Below are 21,949 nucleotides of genomic sequence, written 5' to 3'. Positions count from 1 at the left end.
ATTTATTCCTGTTCAATTTTGTTTCATCAGCACACTGCCTTTCTAGGATTTAATAAATTGTTGTTGAATGATAAAAGTTCTGTGCCAGGCTAGATCGTATTTGGGGCTTAAGTGATTATTCAGAAAGTAGATTTATATCACACTTATGCAGGAACAAGGGACTCCCCGCTCTGAACTAAAACTATCACTGACAGATTAAGTTAACCTTTCCCATATTTTTAACTTCACTTGTTCAAAAGATGTAGTCAAAAAAAGGTCTGACTGAATAAGAGAGCTATTCTAGGTAGAATTAAAAGAAGGCTAATTTATCTCACCTCCTAAACGCTTGCTTTTTCTCCTCTTTCACCATCCTACACCCCTGGCATCTGGGTTTCAGATATTTTTGAAAAGGCTAAATACCAGGGTAGATGGTGGGGAAAGAACCCAGACTTGGTTCATGGAAGCTTAACCATAAATGAATGTTTTAAGGACAACCATTAAATTTCAAATTTAATTATTTCTCTGAATTGGATACTGTTTACAAATTATTTTAACAACTTTCTACTATTTGTCATATTTCCTTCGAACATTACAAATAAAAAACTATTTTCCGCACTCATTTCACAATGCTCCATTGAACACAAATTATATTACATTTTCCAAGCATCAGTCTTTTAGTTCCTGTGGGAGAGAAATAAATTTCCAAAGAGATTGCTTGGCTCCTATCACTAGAGCAGAGGTTTAAACTAGTTGCCCCAGGGCTAAATGAAGCCCAAAGTTGAAATTACTTGGCATGTGTTTCAATTTTTTTTTAATTAGTGCCAGCATCTAAAAACTGGGACGTGTGGTATAAAAATTTAGAAATCTATGGGCTCTTGAAAAACAATCTCTAAACCCAGAACAATGGGTTGCTGTGTTAACACAGCCAACAACCAAGTGAGCCTGAGTGGCAGTGCTTCTTGGAGGGCTTCTGGGTTCCTCACTTTTCACCATCCCACTGTGACTTGCTTCCCTCACCAGCATTACCTGCCTGAGTGCCTGTAGACACCTAAGTTTTATTCTTTTTTCTTTAATGGAAAAAATGTGGGAAAAAATGCAAGAGGACAAATGCCCTTGGACAATATCAATGATATCTAATAGTAATCATTAAAATAGAGTAGGAACCAGAGAGTAGCCCACTTAGCCACTCAGCCTTCTGTCATGCAGCTTAGGAGTTCGCTCTGTGATTTTTGTGGCCTTGGTAATACAACACTTGAATGTGGAAACATCCATGTAGATGACAGGGCACAGCTATCCCTGTGAATAGCTTCCTGAAACTGATGCTCCAACTGAGAACAGCGTGGCAGGAAGTGAACAGCAGCAGCGCAGGTCCTCATGTCAAAGCTTTTGCTGTTGTTTGTTTTAACCTCCATTGAGAGCAAATACTTAACAGCAGCAACAACGGTAGCAAAAAAACTTGGTGTAATTTGTGACGGCTTTTTATTCTCATGTATTGAAGGGGTACCAGAAGACCATATATACTGCGGGCTGGGAAATGTGCTACATTAATCTCTGCCTCTTACAGTCCAGTGTTTCAATACCCAAATCTCATGTCATGCATCAGCTAACAAACCCAGTCTAATGGCATCTTCCAATGACAGACAAATGACACCATGGGTGATGAGTTGAAGGTTACATGGAGAGGAAGGACTCTGCTCTGTCCTGGGGACCCTCTTTCATCTGGAAAGGACCACTGTTTGTTTAACTCTTAATGACTTTTCACTTCTTCCTTCCCCCAGTTTGTAAAGGCTCCTCAGATTCCCAAAGGTTGAAGTCAAGGTCTTGTTTTCATCTTCTCCTAGATGATTAGTTAAATACTAATTGCATGGCTTAGTTTGATGTGAACACTTAGTAATATATAATAATAATGTCTAGCCTTGTCGAGTGCTTATTATGTGCCAAGCACTAATGTTCCTGAGCTTTTTCAATCCTCATTAAAAACCTCATGAGATATGCATTGTTTAAACCTCTTTTTTCAAAGATGAAGAAACCGAAGTTTGGGAGGCTAAATAATATACTCATCACACAGCTGATAAGTGGCCTTTTCCAAGAGTCCTGCTTTCAACCATATTCTACAAGTGTAGCAGTTTTCAAAATGTAGCATGTCCATTTCTAACAGGAGTAAGAATTTAAAAAATAAAATTTGGGATTTGGCCCAGGTCACAGGCTGTGTCAATAAACCAAAGAATGGAAGAAAATGATGAGATTCAGGGAAGGTCAAATGCAGACCAATGCATCACCAAGGAAAATGTGTCGGGAATTATTAATACTACTAGGTGATGAGCAATCCATATCTCACAAGCCTCCAGAGAGAGGGAATGAAATGAGAGAAGATCCAGAGGAGACAACATCAGTGATCAAGGAAAAAGGAATGAGGTTTGAACAAGAAGAGACAAAAAGATTAGCAGGTTCTATTCTGGGAAGATGAATACTTAGTGGCAGGTGGTACATCAAGATTACACAGACCCTAGAAACCCAATTCACTTAAAACACAACTTCAGGGCTTCCCTGGTGGCGCAGTGGTTGAGAGTCCGCCTGCCGATGCAGGGAACACGGGTTCGTGCCGTGGTCCGGGAAGATCCCACATGCCGCGGAGCAGCTGGGCCTGTGAGCCATGGCCGCTGAGCCTGCGCGTCCGGAGCCTGTGCTCCACAACGGGAGAGGCCACAGCAGTGAGAGGCCCGCGTACCGCAAAAAAAAAAACCACAACTTCACCCAGCTAATAATACATATTAAGAATTTATTCTGAGAATTGATATGCTTTGGAGGAGATGCTTAGAATATCTGTAACTTTGAGGTTTGGATTGTTAATAAATAAGGGAAGTTAGTGTATAAGAGAAGTTTAGGTGGTATACTCCTATTTCCTAAGTTCGAAGTACGCACTGCAGCCTGAACGAAGATTTCAAAATGCAAATCTGATCCTGGGATGCCTTCTTCCTTTACAGTGGCTTCTCACTGTTTATTGCTGTTAAGGATTTTTAAAACTCCTCAACACAGTCATGCAGGGAATTGAAAGTTCTTGCCTTTACTTTTCCAGTATCCCCTGAATCACATTCCCCCTTGCTGGCAACTGTGGGTGGTTTTTTTTGTTTGTTTTGTTTTGTTTTTGCGGTACGCGGGCCTCTCACTGTTGTGGCCTCTCCGGTTGCGGATCACAGGCTCCGGACGCGCAGGCTCAGCGGCCATGGCTCACGGGCCCAGCCGCTCCGCGGCATGTGGGATCCTCCCAGACCAGGGCACGAACCCATGTCCCCTGCATCGGCAGGCGGACTCTCAACCACTGCGCCACCAGGGAAGCCCACTGTGGGTGTTTTGACAGTTCCTGCAGCTTACGAATTTCAGAGGGAAGCTCCCTCTTCTTGTCTTTCTGGGCCAGGTCAGGTCCCCACTTCCTGGGGCCCTCACAGCACCTCTTTTTCATAAGCCCCTGTTGCTTCCTCAGCAGATTAAACTCTGAGCAGGCAGAGGTGGGCCTGCCCTTGCTTATTTTGGTGTCCCCAGCAGTTCTAAGTAGGTAAAAGCCCTGGAAATACCTGTGAAGTAAAGGAACCCCTCGCCCTCCAGAGATACCACTCTTCAGAGCCCAATTCTGGTTTGGGTAACTAAGGAAGTCGGTGGTGAAATGAGTGTTTTTATTTTGTTTTTGAAAAAATGGGGTGAAAAAGAGTCTTGCATATGTCAACTAAGACACAGCTATGAAATCAATACATTTTAAACTATAATCAAGAGACTAAATTCTCCCATTTGTATTTAACCCCACTTAAAAAGACTCTGCTCCAAGCTTCCATATCCCCTACCCTTTATGTATCTCCATCTAAGACACTATATATATTTCACTTATTTATTTTGTTTACTGTGCATCTTCCCCACTAGGAAGTAAACTCCAGAAGGGAAGGGATGTTTATATTTTTTGTTCCCTGCTATATCTCCAGAGCCTAGAACAGTGTTTGGCACATGGTAAATAAATGCTCTGGATATATTTGTTGAATGAATGAGTTTAGGTTAGTAGTTTTCTTTGCGCAGCGGTAATAGGCAGAAAGCATCAATTAGCCCCAAAGGAAATTTTCATGCAATCCTGGTCTGAGTTTTTAAAAATCTTACAAAGATTATAGTCAATTGTGATCTTTTAAAATGAGGCTTCCTTTTATATCAGGGGTCCTCAAATTAAAGTGCACCAGAATCACCTGAGGGCTTGTAAAAAATGCAGGTTCTCAACATCAGAGATTCTAATTCTGCAGCCTAGAGTCCACTCTACCAGTTCCAGGAGCCGCACTGGGTTGTGGCCCAAGGGCCTTGGTTTGGAAAACACTGGTTCTGACTGCACACTGCAGAGTCAGCACGTGCTGAGTATAAGTTGTCCCTCTCTACCACAGTGTCAGTTATTTACTTTTGCTCTGTACCCCTGTGCACCTTAGCAATGAATGATGAATGTCCCAGGGACAGGTCCTCTTCTCCCCATTTTACACATGGCGAAACACTGACTCACCCCTACCTCCCCACTTCGCCTCCGTTCCCAGGAATTTATGCGGTTCCCATCAGGAAGAGAGGCAGAATAACAGAGGTTAAAAAAAAAAAAAAGTGTGCAAAGCTACCAAGAAAAAGATGAGGGGGAAAGTGCGTGGTGTCCCAGCGTGGAGCCCAGACCTCCCCAGCAAGTAAATGCCTCCTGGGTCCAGCCTTTGTCTTGCCAATAGTTGGGAGAATTTTAGGGGCTTCCCCCTGCAGACTCGCGGGCCGGAGGAAAGCATTCCAGACCCTGGAGGAGGAGGAGCCGGGCGGAGCGGAGCTAGGAGGGGCGGGGCCAGGGAACTGCCTGAGGCGGCGGTGGGCAAGTCGGGCCGCAGGGAGGAGGGGAGGGGAGGTGTCTGAGCTCGAGGTGGGGCGGGGCCGGGAGAGCGGGGTGGGGCCTGAGGCCTGCGAGAGGCTGCTGCTGGCTACCCTGGCAGCGGGGAGGCGACGCGCAGGGCCTGGTCCCTCCACTCAGGGGTGGGCGGTGCGGGAGGGCGCGGCCGGCTGGCTACGCGGGAGGCAGAGCGCTCAAGCGGCTAGTGCGAGGGCGCTTCGCTCTGGTCCTGGCCATGGCCGTACTCCTGGGAAGCCAGCGCTCCCAGGCTTCTCGCCCAGCTCCCTGAGCGCTCTCCCTTTTCGATCTCGGGCAGACACCAAGTTCTTTCCGGAGTGGCGAGTAAGGATGCGCTGAGGACCGCTGGGTCGCGCGTCTCGGGTGCCGCCGTGGGTCCGGGCGCCGGAGCCGAGCTGCGTGGGGCTGCCTCGATTTCCCCACTGCGCGCCCGCCGTCCCCCGCCGCACTTGATGTGCAGAGAGAAGCCGGACACCATGATCCTAACACGTAAGCTAGACTTGTGCCTTGCCGTCAGGCCGGCCGCAAGAGCCAGCTGCGGAGGGGACCCGCCGCGGAGGAAATGTCACCCTGCCTTGTCAAGTCGGTGCCTGACGTTCTGTGCTTTTGAAGCGCTTTCCGAGGAGGCTCGGAACCGAGTCGCCCGAGTTTCTTGGAGTGGAGGAGGTGGAGTGTGGGGAAAACAAGGGTCGTAGTTCGGGGAGGGAGGTCTTAATCTCGGGTAATGACCCCTGGGGGCCGCGGGCCGGCACGCCCGGTGGGCTCCGGGAAGGGCTGCGGGCTGGAAGGCGACCGTGACTGATGAAGTGAAACCCACAATAACTTCCCGCCCGGGCTGGGGGCGCAGGGCCGGTCCGGGATCGCAGGACCCGTTGGCTTCCTGCCCAGCTGCGCTGGCGGCCCTTCTATTCTTTTCTAAATCCCAGGCGGTGGCCTCTGGCTCTGAGGGTCGCGGCGCGATCTTCTTTCTACTCTCTTCCCTTCGAGGACCGTTCCGGGCTCCGTACTTGCTGTCCTTCACCATACAAGTCCAAAATCAACGTTGACTCTCTTGAGAATCTTATTTAAGGATGTTTAGACCGTAGTGACCCTTGGAAAGTTTTTTTTTTTAACTACTTTAAAGTAAATTCACCAAAAAATTGTTTTAATTTCCAGACGTCTTTGTTCAAGTATTTTAGACGCTGGAAAATAACTCAGGCTTAGCCAGGAAAGTCTCGCTTTGGTGGCTGCCGGCCTCTGGAGAATGTTGGAGGTGTTTAGCCAGTCCAACATGTGGGGCGCCTGCTGGAAGGCTATGCCTTCACGTGCTGGGGCGTTGGATTGGGTTTCCTAAAATGCCCCATGGAGACGCCCACGCCCTTGGCTCCGGAGGAGGCGCCCGCGCGCCGAGAGTCCCGGGGCCGGCGAAAGGAAGGAAGCGCACTGCGCGATCCGGCTTTTTCCGTAGCGAGGCGACGGCCTTTTGGACCCCTACCCCCCTCTGTGTCCCTGTCCCCACCTCCAGCGTCGCGGGCCGAGCCTTTGATCCTTCGAGAGGAGTTACACCTCTGGCCACGGCAAACCGACGCCGCCACGTGTAACTTACTGTCTCCGCGCCACTTCCCCAGCGCACAGCCCCTGTCTCGAGGGGAGTCAGAGCGAGCCCGGAGTGAGGCCGGCGGGGAGGGAATCCTGGGTCTGCAGCCTGCTTGCTGGGCGAATCTGGGAATTGACAGGACCTCTCTGTACCTCCTTCATCTGCAACATGGGGGTAATAACTGTGTTTACTGCGTGGGGAGGTGTTGAGGATCAAACGAGCTAATACAAGGGCTTAGCCCAGTGTCTGGGACTGATGTTCAGTACCCAATTTATGCTAATTAGTGTAGAAGTAAGCCCCTGCATATAGTCATTAATCTGTACTGTGGAGAAGAAAACCTTTCCTCATGCTTGCGTTGACTGAGTCATGTTACACTCAACTTGGTTAGCAAATGGGTACATTCTTAGGATTCAGTAGCTGCCTCAGTGATTGCCGGTGAGATGGAGGAATGCAGTCCAGGCAGAGCCATCCGTTATGCAAAGATGCGTGAGGGCGGAATATATGACGCATTTGGATGGAAAAAAATCACAGCTATGGAGAAGGCAGAATACTGAGTCTCAAATTACATTTTTTTTTTTTTTTTTTTTTTGCAAAACTCTGTTTGCTGAAGGGATGAGGGAAAATAATAGCCCAGCAGAACTCTGGATGTAAATCTATCAGCAGCTCCAAGAGGTTGACTAATTCAGCATCCATCTGGACTGCAGGCTGGTCCTCCGCAGAGATAATTTGCCGAGCATAAGTGTGGAATTAATGCAGGCACCCAGTGCCATCTTGGCTTGCAGCCTGCAGCAGATGGTCCGAGGGGTGCCCTGTAAGTCAACAGCCCCCCTAATAGAACTAAAGTCCTGGGAAATGAGTGTCAAATAGTTAGCAGATGTGCATTCAGACGTTATTTCGAGACGTTTTCTGAGAAAATGTTGGCGATTGTGTGTATTAATTTTTATTGTGGCCTGCCAGATTTACAGCGTGGTCCAATCCTAGGTGCATATTTTTTTCATTAGCACTACTGTTCAGAGTTTAAAATGAAGCACAGCAGACTTTCTCTCCCAGCTGTTTTTAAAAGTTCGCTTTTGACAAAACCAGATTTTATTTTATTTCAAGCCACCTTACACCAGGGGGCCGCAACGCCGGGCCCGCGGACCCATACCGGTCCGTGGCCTGTTAGGAACCTGGCCGCACAGCAGGAGGTGAGTGGTTGGGGAGCGAGCGAAGCTGCGTCTGCTGCCGCCCATCGCTCTTCATCACTCGCGTTACTGCCGGAACCATCCCCCCACCCCGGTCTGTGGAAAAATTGCCTTCCACGAAACCGGTCGTGGTGCCAAAAAGGTTGGGGATCCCCGCCTTACACCAAACTTGCTGGAAGCTCAAGAAAGGGGGCTGACATGGTTTCCCTACTCCACAGAATGAGATTAAGTAGCTTCCAACTTGATCTTTCCCAAGAGTGGATGAGAAACGTCATTTCAGTGACTTACTTATGTATTAACTTCCTAATTGTGGATCTTATGAGAAACACCATTTACCTCCTTAAAGAATGAAAATGTTACACTGTTAAGCAATTAACTATGGCTAAGGAAGGCGGTGTTCCAAGTTTTAATACACTGGACTAATCAAAGGATTTTCCTATAGTTTTGGAGCAAAGGTTCTGAGAGACCGGATGCCCCTTTAAAACTAAAGCCTTTTTTTCTTTATTTTGTTATTGTTCTATATTGTAGTTCAAAAACCAAAGACCAAGCAAAGTTTAAGGGTGTTTTTACATTAAAGGGGGATGTTTGATTGCTTCTGGAAAATATACCATATTAATAGAAAAGCTTGTTATGATTAAACAATTTATCCCTGTGAAGTCGGTGAAAAATGTAGATAGTACTTAAACTCTTCCTTGTAAAACTGGTGTGGGGCTTTAAAGAGGGTATGGGAGGCCCCAGTGAGATGCCTTGCAATCAGAAGCTTGGTGGGATTCCAAGAGGTGGTTTTAAATAGAAAAATAAGTACTTGGGTTTCCCTTGGTGTCCCCATGGAGATTTTAAGCCATGATGCAACGTTCAAATGAGAGTGGTATTTTTATGACTTAGGTGGGTAAATATGCAATTTGAAAATATTCAGGGGAGGGTGATTTGGTTCAGAAGAATGGGGGCATCCAAAGTACAGTGGGTGAAGTGAATCGTACTTTTCTGAAGAGAGCCTTGTGCTGGACAGGATGGTCCAGTATTGTAAACACGCGTTTCTCATGCTTAGCTCTCCTTCCTAGCAACAGGAAGACGGAAATGAGGCCATGCAAAAAAAAAAAAAAAAAAGACCCTGAAGGTTCCAGACAATACTTGACCCACCCTAGCATTCACCCTGTACAACCAGAGGACTTGCAAAAGTAAAAATAACTTCAGATGTTTCCCCTTCCTCCCTGGACATTGCCAAATCGCTACAGACCGAATTCTCAGTGCTTTAGAACATTATAGCACAAGCTGGCCCATGGTACAACTGTCAGGGAGGCTCACGTCATGCCAAGCCTGTTGACATTATAAAGCAGACCCGGGGAGAAGGGTGATTTTCATTTTTAAAGTTGGGTTAGTCTAATGCTTAGAATTATATGAGTTAGAATCCAGTGGAGGAGAGAGAATTTAATTTCTAAACTTAGTCATTTCTCTTGAGTTTCTCTGAGTGTTCATTTTAGCTGGGTTTACCTCTAAGATGCTTACTTTGGCATTGGGGGCTACAACACAAAGGAGTAATCTATACAGCGTTCAAGACATCAAAAATTGTCCTCTTTGCTGGTGGTCAGGGGGAACTTATACTCAACCATAAAGTATAAATATCCAGCACTGTGTCCTAAAAAGCACAGTCCCAAGTGCCTCTTTTCCGTGGCTGTGAAATTAGGAGGAAAATGCTCTTCTGCAGTGGATTTTCACAATTGTCTGTGTATCTGACCGTGTGGCCATTGTGTAGGGAGGAGTTCCAGGACTTGACGGTAATTCTTACTCTTTTAAGAAGGACAGTGCTATAGGGTTAAAATATGTTTTATAAGAATGGATGGCTGGAGTGAGTACAATCAGTGGTGTTTTCTTGTCGCCTCAAATTAGTCAGAAATCTCATTAATGTAAAAGGGGTAAGATTCCCAGATGAGAAAGGCTCTTCCTGTCTGTTTGTACTTTTCCTTGTGGGAGCCTGTGTTGTTGTTAAGGATTATCATGATCAATGATAAGTAGGGTGTAGTCCTGCTGGAGCTTCTTTAATTAGGTCTACTGTGTCTTAACATTTTTTTCACTAGCTATTCCCTTCTTGCCATCATAATTAACAATGGGTAGGAAGAAAGTCTTGAGTTTTTAGCCCATATGTATGTAGATAGATAGATAGATAGATACACACATAAACAATAGTCATCCTTCTCTAGTGTGGATACTCCTTTTTAATTTTTATTAAAAATCCACAGACTTTTGACAGAATAGTAATAACATTATAGAAGCTAAAATTTATTGTGAAGTTTGCTTTCATTGTCACATGTAATCTTCACGGCAACCTCACAAAGTAGATATAATTATTCCCATTTTACAGATGAGGAATCTGAGGCTCGGGGGAGTTCAATACCTTGCCTGAGATCACCTACTGTACATGATAGCTAGGATTTCATCCAGGTGTGTGTGGCCGTAGATTCCAATTATGGACATATATTTGGCAGGAGTTGATTCAATTGAGGAAACAATATTTGGTGGCCAAATAGAACCTTGCAATTACTTTGCAGTTTCCTAGGGGGCTTGTGCTGGTAGGTAGAGAGCTGAAATGTTAGGGTCCCAGGTTGACAAATGAGTGGTTTCTGCGTCCTGTCTCAGGGGCCTCATGAATGGAGAACTCGAGCCTCTGTCTTTAATATTTGGGGAAGGGGGTTGGGACACCATTTTCTAGCCCCTATTGACTGTACTGAACAGAGCCTTCTTCAGTGAAATTCAGTGAAAGTATTCCAAAATAATATTTCTAAGGGAAAGTTTTCTCCCAGCCGTCACTGAAAACATTTTGAATGGCACCTTGAAAAGGCTTACCTACCAGGAAATAGTGTTCTTGGGCACCAAAAGGTAAAATATTATTCCTCACTAAAGTCAAGCCAACACACAATGGGAATCATTCTCTCTAATCCTTCATCCTTGTTTTTTAAAATGCTGCTACTAGAGTGAGTTTCATAGTGGAAAGTAAGCTCCTTTTCTGTCCACACATACCTCAACTTGATGGCCTTCTCACGTCTTACCCCCTCCCACCTCCAGGAGAAAAATCAAAGGCGAACTGAAGGCTGAGGTCAGTGCATGGAGTCCTCAGATGCCTTTGACACCTCCCATCCACATTTTGTTCTCTTCCCTGCCCCACCTCTGAGTGTCCTGTGGAGAGGGCTGGAGGCTGCTTCCTGCAGCTCGACAGAAAGGCGCCTTCCTCCTCCTTGTAGGAGTCTCTAGAGGATGTCTGAGGGACAAAAGTTTTCCACACCCTGAGTTTGTAGCATTTCCCAGGCTGCAGCACTTAGGAAGCCAGAGAGGAAGGGACCTGGGAGGTGCAGTCCAGCCTTGCTATGCCCGTTGTCACACTCAGGTGACGAAGTAGATAGAAGATGCAGAAATTCTGAAATCATCTTCACCTGCCCTCCTGAGTTTGGAGAAGTCATCAACTCATAAAAGGACATCTCCTCACAACTCCCCTTTTCAAACTGTGTGGCACCAAAAAGGGATCTTGTATTGTGCTTATGCATTTGTAAAAGTCATTCCACGTGAAATTACAGAACTTTGCAAAGGCAGCCTGGAAAAACATTGCCTCTTCCCTACTGGGGGCTGCTGAGTTGCCTGGACGTTCAATGACTAGTCCGAGGTCATATGTGAGTTGAATGGAACTTCAGACCCCTTCCTGCCCCCATTTGTAAACAAAACGGGGAAACAACAAAATAAGGATCTTAATGTGTTTGCAGGAAAAATGTATGTTATAAAACCAGTAATGTTCTTAAACTAAACAGATGGACCTGAGTCACATTTTGACCAGTAGATTTTGTGTGTTTGGGGGACTGGGTGTCACGAGCGATTTTGATGAAAATAATTCTTTAACTCACCTAGAAAACAGTAATACTTATTTTTCTTACACCTTTCGCACCAAACTGAGAAAGTCACATTGAACACAGGCATACCTTGGAGGTATTGCAGGTTCGGTTCCAGACCACAAGAGTAAAGCAAGTCACATGAACTTTTTCGGTTTCCCATTGCGTATAAAAGTGATGTTTGGGGCTTCCCTGGTGGCGCAGTGGTTGAGAGTCCGCCTGCCGACGCAGGGGACACGGGTTCGTGCCCTGGTCCGGGAAGATCCCACGTGCCGCGGAGCAGCTGGGCCCGTGAGCCATGGCCGCTGGGCCTGCACGTCCGGAGCCTGTGCTCCGCAACAGGAGAGGCCACAACAGTGAGAGGCCCGCATACCGCAAAAAAAAAAGTGATGTCTAAAAGATTATGTCTAAACATAATGCTGTTTAGCATTTTTCCAACAGCATTTTTTAATGCTGTTGGAAAAGTGGCCCCAATAATAGACTTGATCAACACAGGGTTGCCACAAACCTTCCATTTGTAAAAACTGCAGTATCTACAAAGTACAGTAACATGAGATCTGCCTGTAGTGTTTCCTGTTTGAGGTTAGACGTAGGAGTGGCTAAAAGCTGCTTGTATTAACCAGTATCTGCCATGTTTTTATTTTCATTGGTCTTTGATAAGGCAACTTGATGTTTCATTCAATTCTAGATCTTTTTTCTCTGTCAGGATGCACTGAAATATGAGTGAACAGTTTCTTTAGAATCTCTCACTATTCTCTTTATTTCTAACTTAAGGTTTTTGTAACACTACAATTTGCACAATATTTTCTCTCTCCTGTGCTATAACGCTGTAGAACTTAGGGAAAAGGCCAAAGATTGGGGAGGGGTTGTTTAGTAGAATAAGCTTTGCTAACATAGGTAAAAGAAAGACTTGATGAGCCTGTCAGTCTTTAATGGTGAAGATAGGGAGGTAGTTGTTATTTTAGGTTTGTGACCAGGTATTTTTGCCTTGAAAAATAAGTTTAAAAGGAAGTGGATTATATAATCGTAAACCATGTACTTCACTTAATGAAAAAAATGAGGCTCAGAAAAATAAGGCCCTTAAAGTTGGTTTAAGATGGTTTCCTTTCTTGAAATTATTTTCTTAATCTACCCAATTATCATCTTTAAAGGACTTGGTATTTAAAGAGCTATTTCAAATCACTTTTCTTAGTAATGCATGGTTTGAAATGCATAAATATTTGATGCAAAATACTAGAAGTGTGTGTGTGTGTATGTGTGTGTAAATGGAAGGTTTTTTTGCCCCACCCCAGATTGAAATGAAGTAGAAAGATGTGATGACGCAGTATCCATTTCCTTAATCGTTTATTTTCATTTCAGTTTGACTATTTTGTGTTGGGTAGTAAGTGCCAATGTTTGATTCATTGGGAGATGTTTTCTGTTCCTGGAAATAACTAGATCAACTCAAGCCTGGAGTGCCTGAAGGTGCCTGGTCATGCCTGGGCTTAAACGAATACAGAGCTGTTTGCCTTTGCAAGGGAAGGGCATATATTTTTTGATATGAGCTACTTGCTTTTTCCCGGTTTGTGTGTTAAAAACTGTGTTTTGCAAACACTTGACCTAAATGATCCCCAAAGGGGATTTCAATTCACTTAACTCTGCATTGCTAGAGTGTGGCCTCCTGCGCAGAATCTCAGGTGTAGGTTTGCCTTGTGTGTCCCAAGATTTCCGTTTTTCGATGCAGAGCCATTTATTAAGTTGTCATCATATCATTGGGGGAAATAGGTCCTTTTTTCCCCCTTTATGTTATTTCTAGGAATGTTCTTCACTAGAAAGCGACATATCTGCCTCCAGATCTCAAGCAGGAGAGGGGAAAAAAACTTAAAAAGAGAACTCCCTCAAAACTCCCAGTTCTTACTTGTACTGGAAAACAGTCTAGTGATTTAAAAGTGAGGGTGGTCTTTGTAGGCAAGACTGCAGTGTGCAGGAAGTTCTCTAAACAGGACTGAGGCCTGGGTGGCTCTGGACCTTAAGCAAATTACCTAAACTTTGGACCAGCTTCCTCATCTGTAAAGAGAAAACATGAAAAGTTCCAAGATGCTTTCCAGCCCCCAATTCACTGGTTAGGTAGATGCCAGGATGGTGCTATTAACTGAAACACAAATGTACAGGATCAATAAACAAAGTAAAACTCAAAGTTTTCTATGGATTGAAGTGTTTTCTTCCTATAAAAACTAATTTTAGTTTGAGGGTTGTAGATATACATAAGCAAAAACACCTAGGGTTTTGAATTCTCTGTAATATGAACATTGGCTTCATAGGACAAATAAAGAAATTGATCTATTAAGAAGCAAATTAGATACTTCAGCAATAAACCAGTAAATTTTCAAAATTGGGGAGCTCAAAGTAGTTACTATTGATCTAACTTTTTGAAGGAAGAAGGATGTCTCCATGTAATTGATGATAAATCTGGAAAATTAACAGAAATGGAACCTAGTCTAAAGGTTGTCTTAGAGAGCAAGGGAAATGGGCATAAAGGAATTCTTAGAGTCAGAAACAGGGAATTTACGAAGCCTATAGCAATCCCACATTTTACAGATGAGGAAACCGGTCCAGAGAGATTATTTTCTTAAGGCTGCTTAACTAAGCAATGGATTCTTTCCTGGACCTATTTTCCTGAGCTGTTACAGGTCATACTTTGCCCCCTTTCTGTGATGGATTATTAGAAGGAACTTGGGAAACTCAGATGCAAAGCTCTTTTACATCTGAGGAAATAGTGTTGGTTGCTCATTGGGTAACCAGGCTAAGCAGATGCTTATATCTGCTCTGTGGCATAACCCGCTTTCCACTGCATGCCTCCCCTTCCTTTGTTCTCTGTTACAGTAAATTGAGACTACGTACCATTCCTTCACACACACCTGTGCTTTGCCAGCTCTCCGCTTAGCTTATTTTCTTTTATTCCAAATCTCCTCTCCTGCAATCCAATCTTATATAAAATATCATAAGGCCTCCTTAAATAGAAGCTGAGCATTAAAGTGAGTGCCCAAGCAGCCCCCTCCCTCTCTCCCCCTCCCACCTCTGAATTCATACGTGTCTTTGTCACATCACAATCTCCTCTGTACTATACAGAAGTGTTTTAGTTTGATGTTTTCTTTTTCTTTCTTTTTTTTCTCCTCTCCTTTCTTCCTTCCCTCCCTCCCTCCCTTCCTTCCTTCCTTCCTTCCTCCTTCCTCCTTCCTTCCTTCCTTCCTTCCTTTCTCATTAAGAAAAAGCTGTGTGAGAATAGTGTATTTCAAATGGGTTGCTTTGGGAGGTAACAAATAGTATTTTTTAAAATAGAGTGGGAAAATGTAAAACTGCATTACTTATTGTAAGCGTTATTTGGGGAAACTTGTTTCAGTTTTGTATATGCTTATACACACACGTGTGTTTGTGTACATGAATGGGTGCATGAATACACATATGCATATATGTGTGTGCCAGGTTACAATGTAAAACGTGTTTCTTATGGTGGATCCTGGTCTGAGAAATTAAGACAACTTCACTGGAAGAAAATCACATTGCAGTTTATTTATTTATGTAATACTTATTTGTCGAGTAACTACTATGTGCGCTACACTGTTGGCAGTGCTTGGGGTATAACAAAGAGTAAAACAGGCAAAGAAACTGGCCTCTTGCGAGTTTGCAGAGGGGTGAGACAAAATAAACACAATAAACGTTTTGGAAGAAGAAGAAATAAAGCAGGAAAGGGGGCATGGGGTGTGTGAGATCAGTAAGGCTGGATCAGTTAGCCGGAGGTAGATGGGGTGACAGAAGGGGTAGAGGAAGGAGCTGGGATGGGTGGGCCGTCGTTAGACCTCTGGCTCTCACCTGTGAAATGGGGATTCTTTGGTGCTGCCCAGACAGGGTCCCTTGGGACTTAAATACAGGGATCTCAGAAGAGCCCTTAGGAAACCAGTTCATTCCTAAGTAGAGGATCATCTGACATCATGCCCTCAACTGTGAATTACCTTTCCCTTTGGCTTCCAGCTTCGGGGCAGGAACCTGTGCCTTTGATTGTCCCTGAGCACAGCTGGCAGCACAGACGGTGGATGTTCAATAAATAAATATTGAGTTAAGGGGGGAAATGAAGGGTGATTGGCTTCACGTAAATGCGTGGCTGTACTAGAATGTATCTGAAGGTGGATTGGGGTCAGCTCCTGTGAGGCCAAATGGCCTAGAAACTGAATTAGTATTGACCGGTCTTCCAAAAGCTTCCTAACTGGTTTCTTTCAGAATAGGCACAGCAAATGTTTAGAATTTTTTTAGGCTTCTGAGGGTAGGAATGTTGCTAGTGGCTAGTCATAATCTTTGCTGTGATTAGATAACAGAAGAGTTTAATAAATATTAATATATATGTTGTGCTATCTGACTTAGCCCAACCAGGAATTCACTTTACGTAGGTAACTCCCGATAACCAGTCTTGGACAGTGTATGTGTTGAACATTTATTTTTATTTATTGCAAAGAGACAGGGGTTTAAGTTGTAGTCTTCTAAGTCTGTCTTTGAAGAAAGGGAAATTTTAATGGGTTCTTTTCCTTCAAACAAATGTATGTGTGCTTCCAATGTGGAAAAAGTAGTCTTTCAGGATATACAAATGAATTAAGAAGCTTCTGGTATTTGCACCTCACCATACGAGGAGGGTGGGGGAGAGGGGTTGATGGGGTGCAGAGGGGGAATTTGTTTGCGGCAGGAGAGAGAAGAGATAAGAACTTGAAGTGTTAAGAGAGCATATGCATCCTGCGAACCCCAAGGAATTCAGGAAGACGGGAGCAGAGCTTGCATTTGGAGACCTTCCAGGAGCGGAATGGCTGGGCAGAGGCCGAGTTAAGACGGCTGTGGGTCTGCTGAGGAGTCGGGACTGTATTGTATGTGAAAGGCAGTGGAGAGTCATGGAAGAATTCTAAGCAGAGGAGTGACGTGATGAATTATGTATTTCATACAAATCAATCCAGGGCTCAGGAACCCTTTGGACTAGGATACATTTCTTGGGGGCAGGGGTTATCAGAGAGTTCAGTTGGAAGGCTGTTAGGATAATTGGGGAAGAAAGAGTCTGGGATAAAGGCATGCAAAGAAATGTTGTCTGGTTCAGTGGTTCCCAATCCTGGCTACCTTTACATTTACTTAGGAGCTTTTTAAAAAAGATGTTGTTTGGGCCCTCCCTAGATGGAGAAAATCAGAATACCTGGGAGTGGATAGTGGTGGGTGGTTTTAGAAAGCTCCCCAAGGTGATGCCTACTAGGATCCAAGGCTCAGAGCCACTGAGATCAAGTGTCTGAGGCTGTGGTTTGCTTCTCTGCCCTGTGAAACCCTGTGCCCGGGGAGGTTAAGCTGTTGGTGCCCAGCTGTACGGCAGTCCTGTAAAATTGGCCACCTTAACGGAGGCGAGAGAACTGATCATTTGAAGTAATTACTCCTCCATTTGAAGGAATTTTTGTGACCAGGGCAGGCATCTTGGTTTAGATCAGAAAGCACTGCCTGCCTTAACACAGCTGACGTGCTTCTCCATGGCTGTAAGAACATCAACATTTCCATGGATCTTTGCCTGCAAGTCTGCCATAGTTGGGGGAATCCAAGGAATCTAGAAAATGTTTGAATTTTCTTACATTCCTCCAATTCCTTAGAATTTTATTTAAGAGGTAAAGTCCACGGAGCATTTGCCTTGAGCCCTGATTTCAGGAGCACATTGCAAAGAAGGCAGGAAGCAAGCACGCGGGTTCGCACTGTGAAGGTAGAGGAAAGGGAAGATGGAAGTAATCACATCCTGCTTCGACCCGATTACCATTGCTCAGCCGCTAAGATCAGCGAGTTCAGCGGAATGATGACGGTGTTGGGGAATTTCTGTTTAACTTACTGTTGAGAGGTAAGGGGAAGATAGGGTCATCCCATCATGCCAGGAAGCATGCAAATATGGCCTAATGGTTCCCAAGCCTTACACCAAAGGTGTCCTGAACCTCATTCATCTAATACAACTAATTATTAAAGGTGGCGCCAATAAAAATTTCCTGTTTCCTCCTTCACACATTTGTCTGTTGTTTGCTAAGAGAAAACCCAAGTCTAAAAGTGTCCTTGTGTTTCCACTGTGTTTCCAGTTTCTGATGGCGCCTCTGCCTGGTGGGGAATGTTTTTTAAAAATCGTGCTGATAGTTTTTCATTCGACCACTGAAGGAAAAGTCACACCCTGAGAACTGGTTAGAGGCCTCCAAAAACAGGCATGGGGAGTTAAAGTGACAGCAGTAATGCGATGTTTACCTGGTTTTGTTTAATATTTTACATGTTGTTCACTGTTGCATATGTTTTCAGGAAAATCCGGTGTTGCTCATGTCTGCAAGCCTTAGCTCTCCTGTTCACTAGGGCATTTGAATGGAAAGGAAGCTTGTTTTCGAGGAGAGCTGGTTGTTTCTCCACTTGTTTCTCCATCTGCATATCTTAGGGATGATATTCCCAACCCATGTGGGATGATATTTGCAACCCACGTGTTAGGATCAGTATGAGGAGTCAAGGAATTCATATGCCTTAAGTACTTAAACTGGGCCTTGTGCACAGTCAGCGCTCAAGAAAAGTTAGCCATTGACAGAATTGTCAGGAGGCATCTGGGAAGACTTCCTAGAGGAGGTGGCGCTTGGACTAGGCCTTGAAGGATAATGAGGGGATAGGAGAGAACTTCCAGCCAGGGATGTGTGGGGAGATGAGGAAGGGCCAGGTTTACTTTGGCTGGGGTATGGAGGGAGTACAGGGAGCTGAACGATTCATTTGGATGCCACATGGAGAACCTTGGAAACCTAGGGAGATATTTAGACTGATTTTCTAAGCAGTGGAGCTCCAGGGAAGTTTCTGCAGGAGAGACAAGATCAAAACTGTAATGCAGGAAGTTTGATGAGGCAGGGTTGGTGGCTGGAGTCTCAGAGAGGAGAGAATTGGAAACTTGGAGTTTCAGTTAGGATAAGAGTCAAAGTTGTGGCCTGGATCCAGGGAACTAGAAGGGGTAAATCCCTACCTGACCTGGATGTAGACATAGGTTCATTTCATGTTAAATAAAATGGAAATACTGATTTTTTTAAAAATCAGTACTTAGATCGTTATCATTTTCACTTGGTAACTGGAAAGGGGTGGGAGTGAAGTCAGTAACTGTCTCATTTATTAAAAAATCAGTGACAGTTGGGCTTCCCTGGTGGCGCAGTGGTTGAGAGTCCGCCTGCCGATGCAGGGGACATGGGTTCGTGCCCTGGTCCGGGAGGATCCCACGTGGCATGGAGTGGCTGGGCCCGTGAGCCATGGCCGCTGAGCCTGCGCGTCCGGAGCCTGTGCTGCGCAACGGGGGAGACCACAACAGTGAGAGGCCCGCGTACCACAAAAAAAAAAAAAAAAAAAAAAAAATCAGTGACAGCTTTTTACAATTTTTACAATTTTCTAATTCTGATTTCTATAGAAACAGTGGGTTTAAGTTCTCATTTATTATTATGCAGCCTAAGTTTTCATGAATGGACTTTGTTAAATGTACAGGCTTGTCTGTTTCCCATGGTTTCATATCTAAAAGAAAGACATTCTCATCTATTTTAGGGAAAGGAAAAGGCAGGTAAAATTACTAGTCTCTGTAGTTCTTGGAAGTGCTGCTTTTTAGCCATTGTAGACCTTTCATTAAATTATCTGCTGAAGAAGCAAACCTTGGCCTGTTCACATCATTTCTTTCTAACCAAGTGGCCCTAAGAAGAGTGGCTGTTTGAACACAGCTTTTTTGATCGATTTTGGTCATTTGGGGGCATTTCTTTTTGTAGTGGTGGAAAATGAATAAGGATGACAACACAGCAGTAGGCATTTATGTGTTCCTGAAGTTACGTGGGGCCTTAAGTGAGTAATATATGTGAAAACACTTTGTGATTTGTAAAGTATTATATAAATTTAAAGGTTTTTTAGAAAAATAATACCTTATATCTTTCGTGCCTCTTGGCATGAAGCCATTTTAATAAGAAATCAGGAACGTTCTCTAAGTAGGTGGTGATACTGGCTGGAGAATTGTGTCCAGTTAAGGTGTGTGTGTGTGTCTGTGTGTCTGTGTGTGTGTGTGTGTGTGTGCACATGCGCATGTGCACTGATCTGTTGTCATATCTGAGTATGACACACAGAAAGGGTGTCCACAGAAAGGGTGGACGTTGAGAATTTCTGGCTACTCACCACTTATTAAGTAAAATATTTAGAAAGCGAATACATTTACTTTTTAGCAATCTGTTGTTCGATGTCTAACAATGTATTCGGTGGAAATAACCTACAGATAGTCAGAAGAAGTGAGATATTTAAAATATTTTTAAAAAACAAAACACTTAGCTTTTTTTCCTTTCCATATCTATCTTTGAGCGAGGGCCACGGGAATAGAGAAAAAAGTAGTTTCCACATCCTTTAAAATAAAATGTTGAGCTTTTATATGTTTTTCCAGCAATATAGTTCTCTGGAAAATGTTTATTTTATGATTTCATATAAATCTTCATTAATTCCTTTCTGAAACAAGGTATGGTTATAAATACATGAAAAAATGTTAGCGCAGGTAATTCACATTGGACAATTCTATGATTTAGTACAAACATCGAGATTCTTACACATTCATGTCACTCTATCCTTCTTCCCCGAATTCAGTCCCGAATCTTGTGTTTTATGATGCTACTTTCATCGCCACACTGAAAAGATTCATGAAAGTAACAAACCTTGCCGTGTCATCTATTGCTTCTCTGCTGCCGTAATTGTTTCTGTTTGGGTATTAACTAGCTCATCAGAAGGTAGCAGCAGGCTTTTATCTTTGGCATGTCGGTTCAATAAGGACATTCCTACTTGCTTTAATGAAGTTGAGTGTTCTTAATTCTTTTTTCTTTAAAGACCCAAGGAACTCATAAAATAATAGTTTAAAAAATGCTCTGAAACTATAAAGTTACTAGACAAAAGTGGTATATACATACTTCTCCGTGATGGACTGTCAACCTCCTATCTGCCTCAGAGGAGAGATGCATAATGAAGATTTGAATCTGGAATAAATTAAGCAATGTTGAGACATTTATAAATGAGTGAATAGCCTTACATACCTTAAGTACTCTAATGGTCTGAGGAAGGTGGGAAGAGGGTTGAAAGAATATTCTTTGTGCAAACTGAGAAACTAATGACTGTGCCGACCTCCTCTGTGCTAACGGGATTGTGAATAAGTGCTTGAGTGAATTTGAACGCAGGTGTGTTAGTTGCTCTTGGCCTTTCTGTTTATCAATAGTATCTACAAGATGTTAACCACGGGGAAGTAGAAGCTTTATTAGGCATCTCAGCCTGCCAAGATTGTGGGGTTTATTGACTTAGTGCCCTCCAGGGCCCCTGACTGCCCAGGCCTCCCTTACTGCCTGATGCACCCGAAGGCACACCTTCACAGCCCCTGGGCAGTTACACGCATCCCACTGGGTGGCAGAAGCTCAGTCCCTTTGGTCAACTTAGTGCTCTTCCAGGGTGTCAGATGTACTTGGTGGCCTTTTATTGATGTGAAAAGTAAAGCAAGTTAGTCCATCTAGGCCTAAAATTAATAATTATTTAACCCTTCTTCAACTTTCTCATTAAGCCCTATTTTTTTAATCATTTATAACCAGAACACAGAAGCAGCACAGAGTAACTTACTGCTGGGACTCCATTTTTGTTTTTTGTCTTTTAAAGGAAAGATGGATAATTACATATATTTTTTAAAGTCTGAAAAGATGCACAAAAATCGAAACCATTTGAATAAATGGATTTTCTTTTTCGCTTTTTGCTTATCCCTTTTCAACAGATGTCGTCTTTTGCTTATATAACAAAACCAGAGTTTATTAAGGAAGAAGAAGTACGCTGAGTTACACATGACTAACATGTTTGTCTGTCCTCTGTTCTATTCTAGAAATTGAAGCCAAAGAAGCTTGTGATTGGCTACGGGCGGCAGGATTCCCCCAGTACGCCCAGTTGTATGAAGGTGAGCCGGGAATGCCATTCTTTTTTAATGGGCAAAATCATATCCTTGGTTCATGATTATAATTTTTTTATAAGCTTTGCACTTTTTTTAAAAATTTTATTTTTAAATTTTTGGCTGCACTGGGTCTTCGTTGCTGTGCGCAGGCTTTCTCTAGTTGTGGCGAGCGGGGACTACTCTTCATTGCGGTGCACAGGCTTCTCATTGCGGTGGCTTCTCTTGTTGTGGAGCACAGGCTCTAGGCGAGTGGGCTTCAGTAGTTGCAGCACGTGGGCTCAGTAGTTATGACACACGGGCTTAGTTGCTCCGCGGCATGTGGAATCTTCTTGGACCAGGGCTCAGACCCGTGTTCCCTGCGTTGGCAGGCGGATTTTTAACCGCTGTGCCACCAGGGAAGTCCCTCATGATTATTATTGATCTATGATTTATTTTCAGACATTTTATTATTTACTTAAATAT

At 43.9% G+C, this 21,949-nt stretch overlaps 1 protein-coding gene across 4 annotated transcripts in view; it reads left to right on the top strand.

Annotated features, from left to right (window-relative positions):
• DLC1 (DLC1 Rho GTPase activating protein) overlaps positions 1-21,949 on the top strand; it is a 401,830-nt gene that overhangs the window by 351,463 nt on the left and 28,418 nt on the right. For all 4 annotated transcript variants that reach the window (XM_079908969.1, XM_079908968.1, XM_079908970.1 and 1 more), the window contains one exon: positions 21,422-21,493. In XM_079908969.1, the coding sequence (XP_079765095.1) occupies positions 21,422-21,493 (72 nt within the window). The remainder of the gene's footprint in view (positions 1-21,421; positions 21,494-21,949) is intronic.

Source organism: Stenella coeruleoalba (assembly GCF_951394435.1).
Source record: "Stenella coeruleoalba genome assembly, chromosome: 21".
Classification (NCBI taxonomy): domain Eukaryota; kingdom Metazoa; phylum Chordata; class Mammalia; order Artiodactyla; family Delphinidae; genus Stenella; species Stenella coeruleoalba.
The sequence above is the reverse complement of the archived record's forward strand: the minus strand, read 5'-3'. Positions and strand labels throughout refer to the sequence as shown.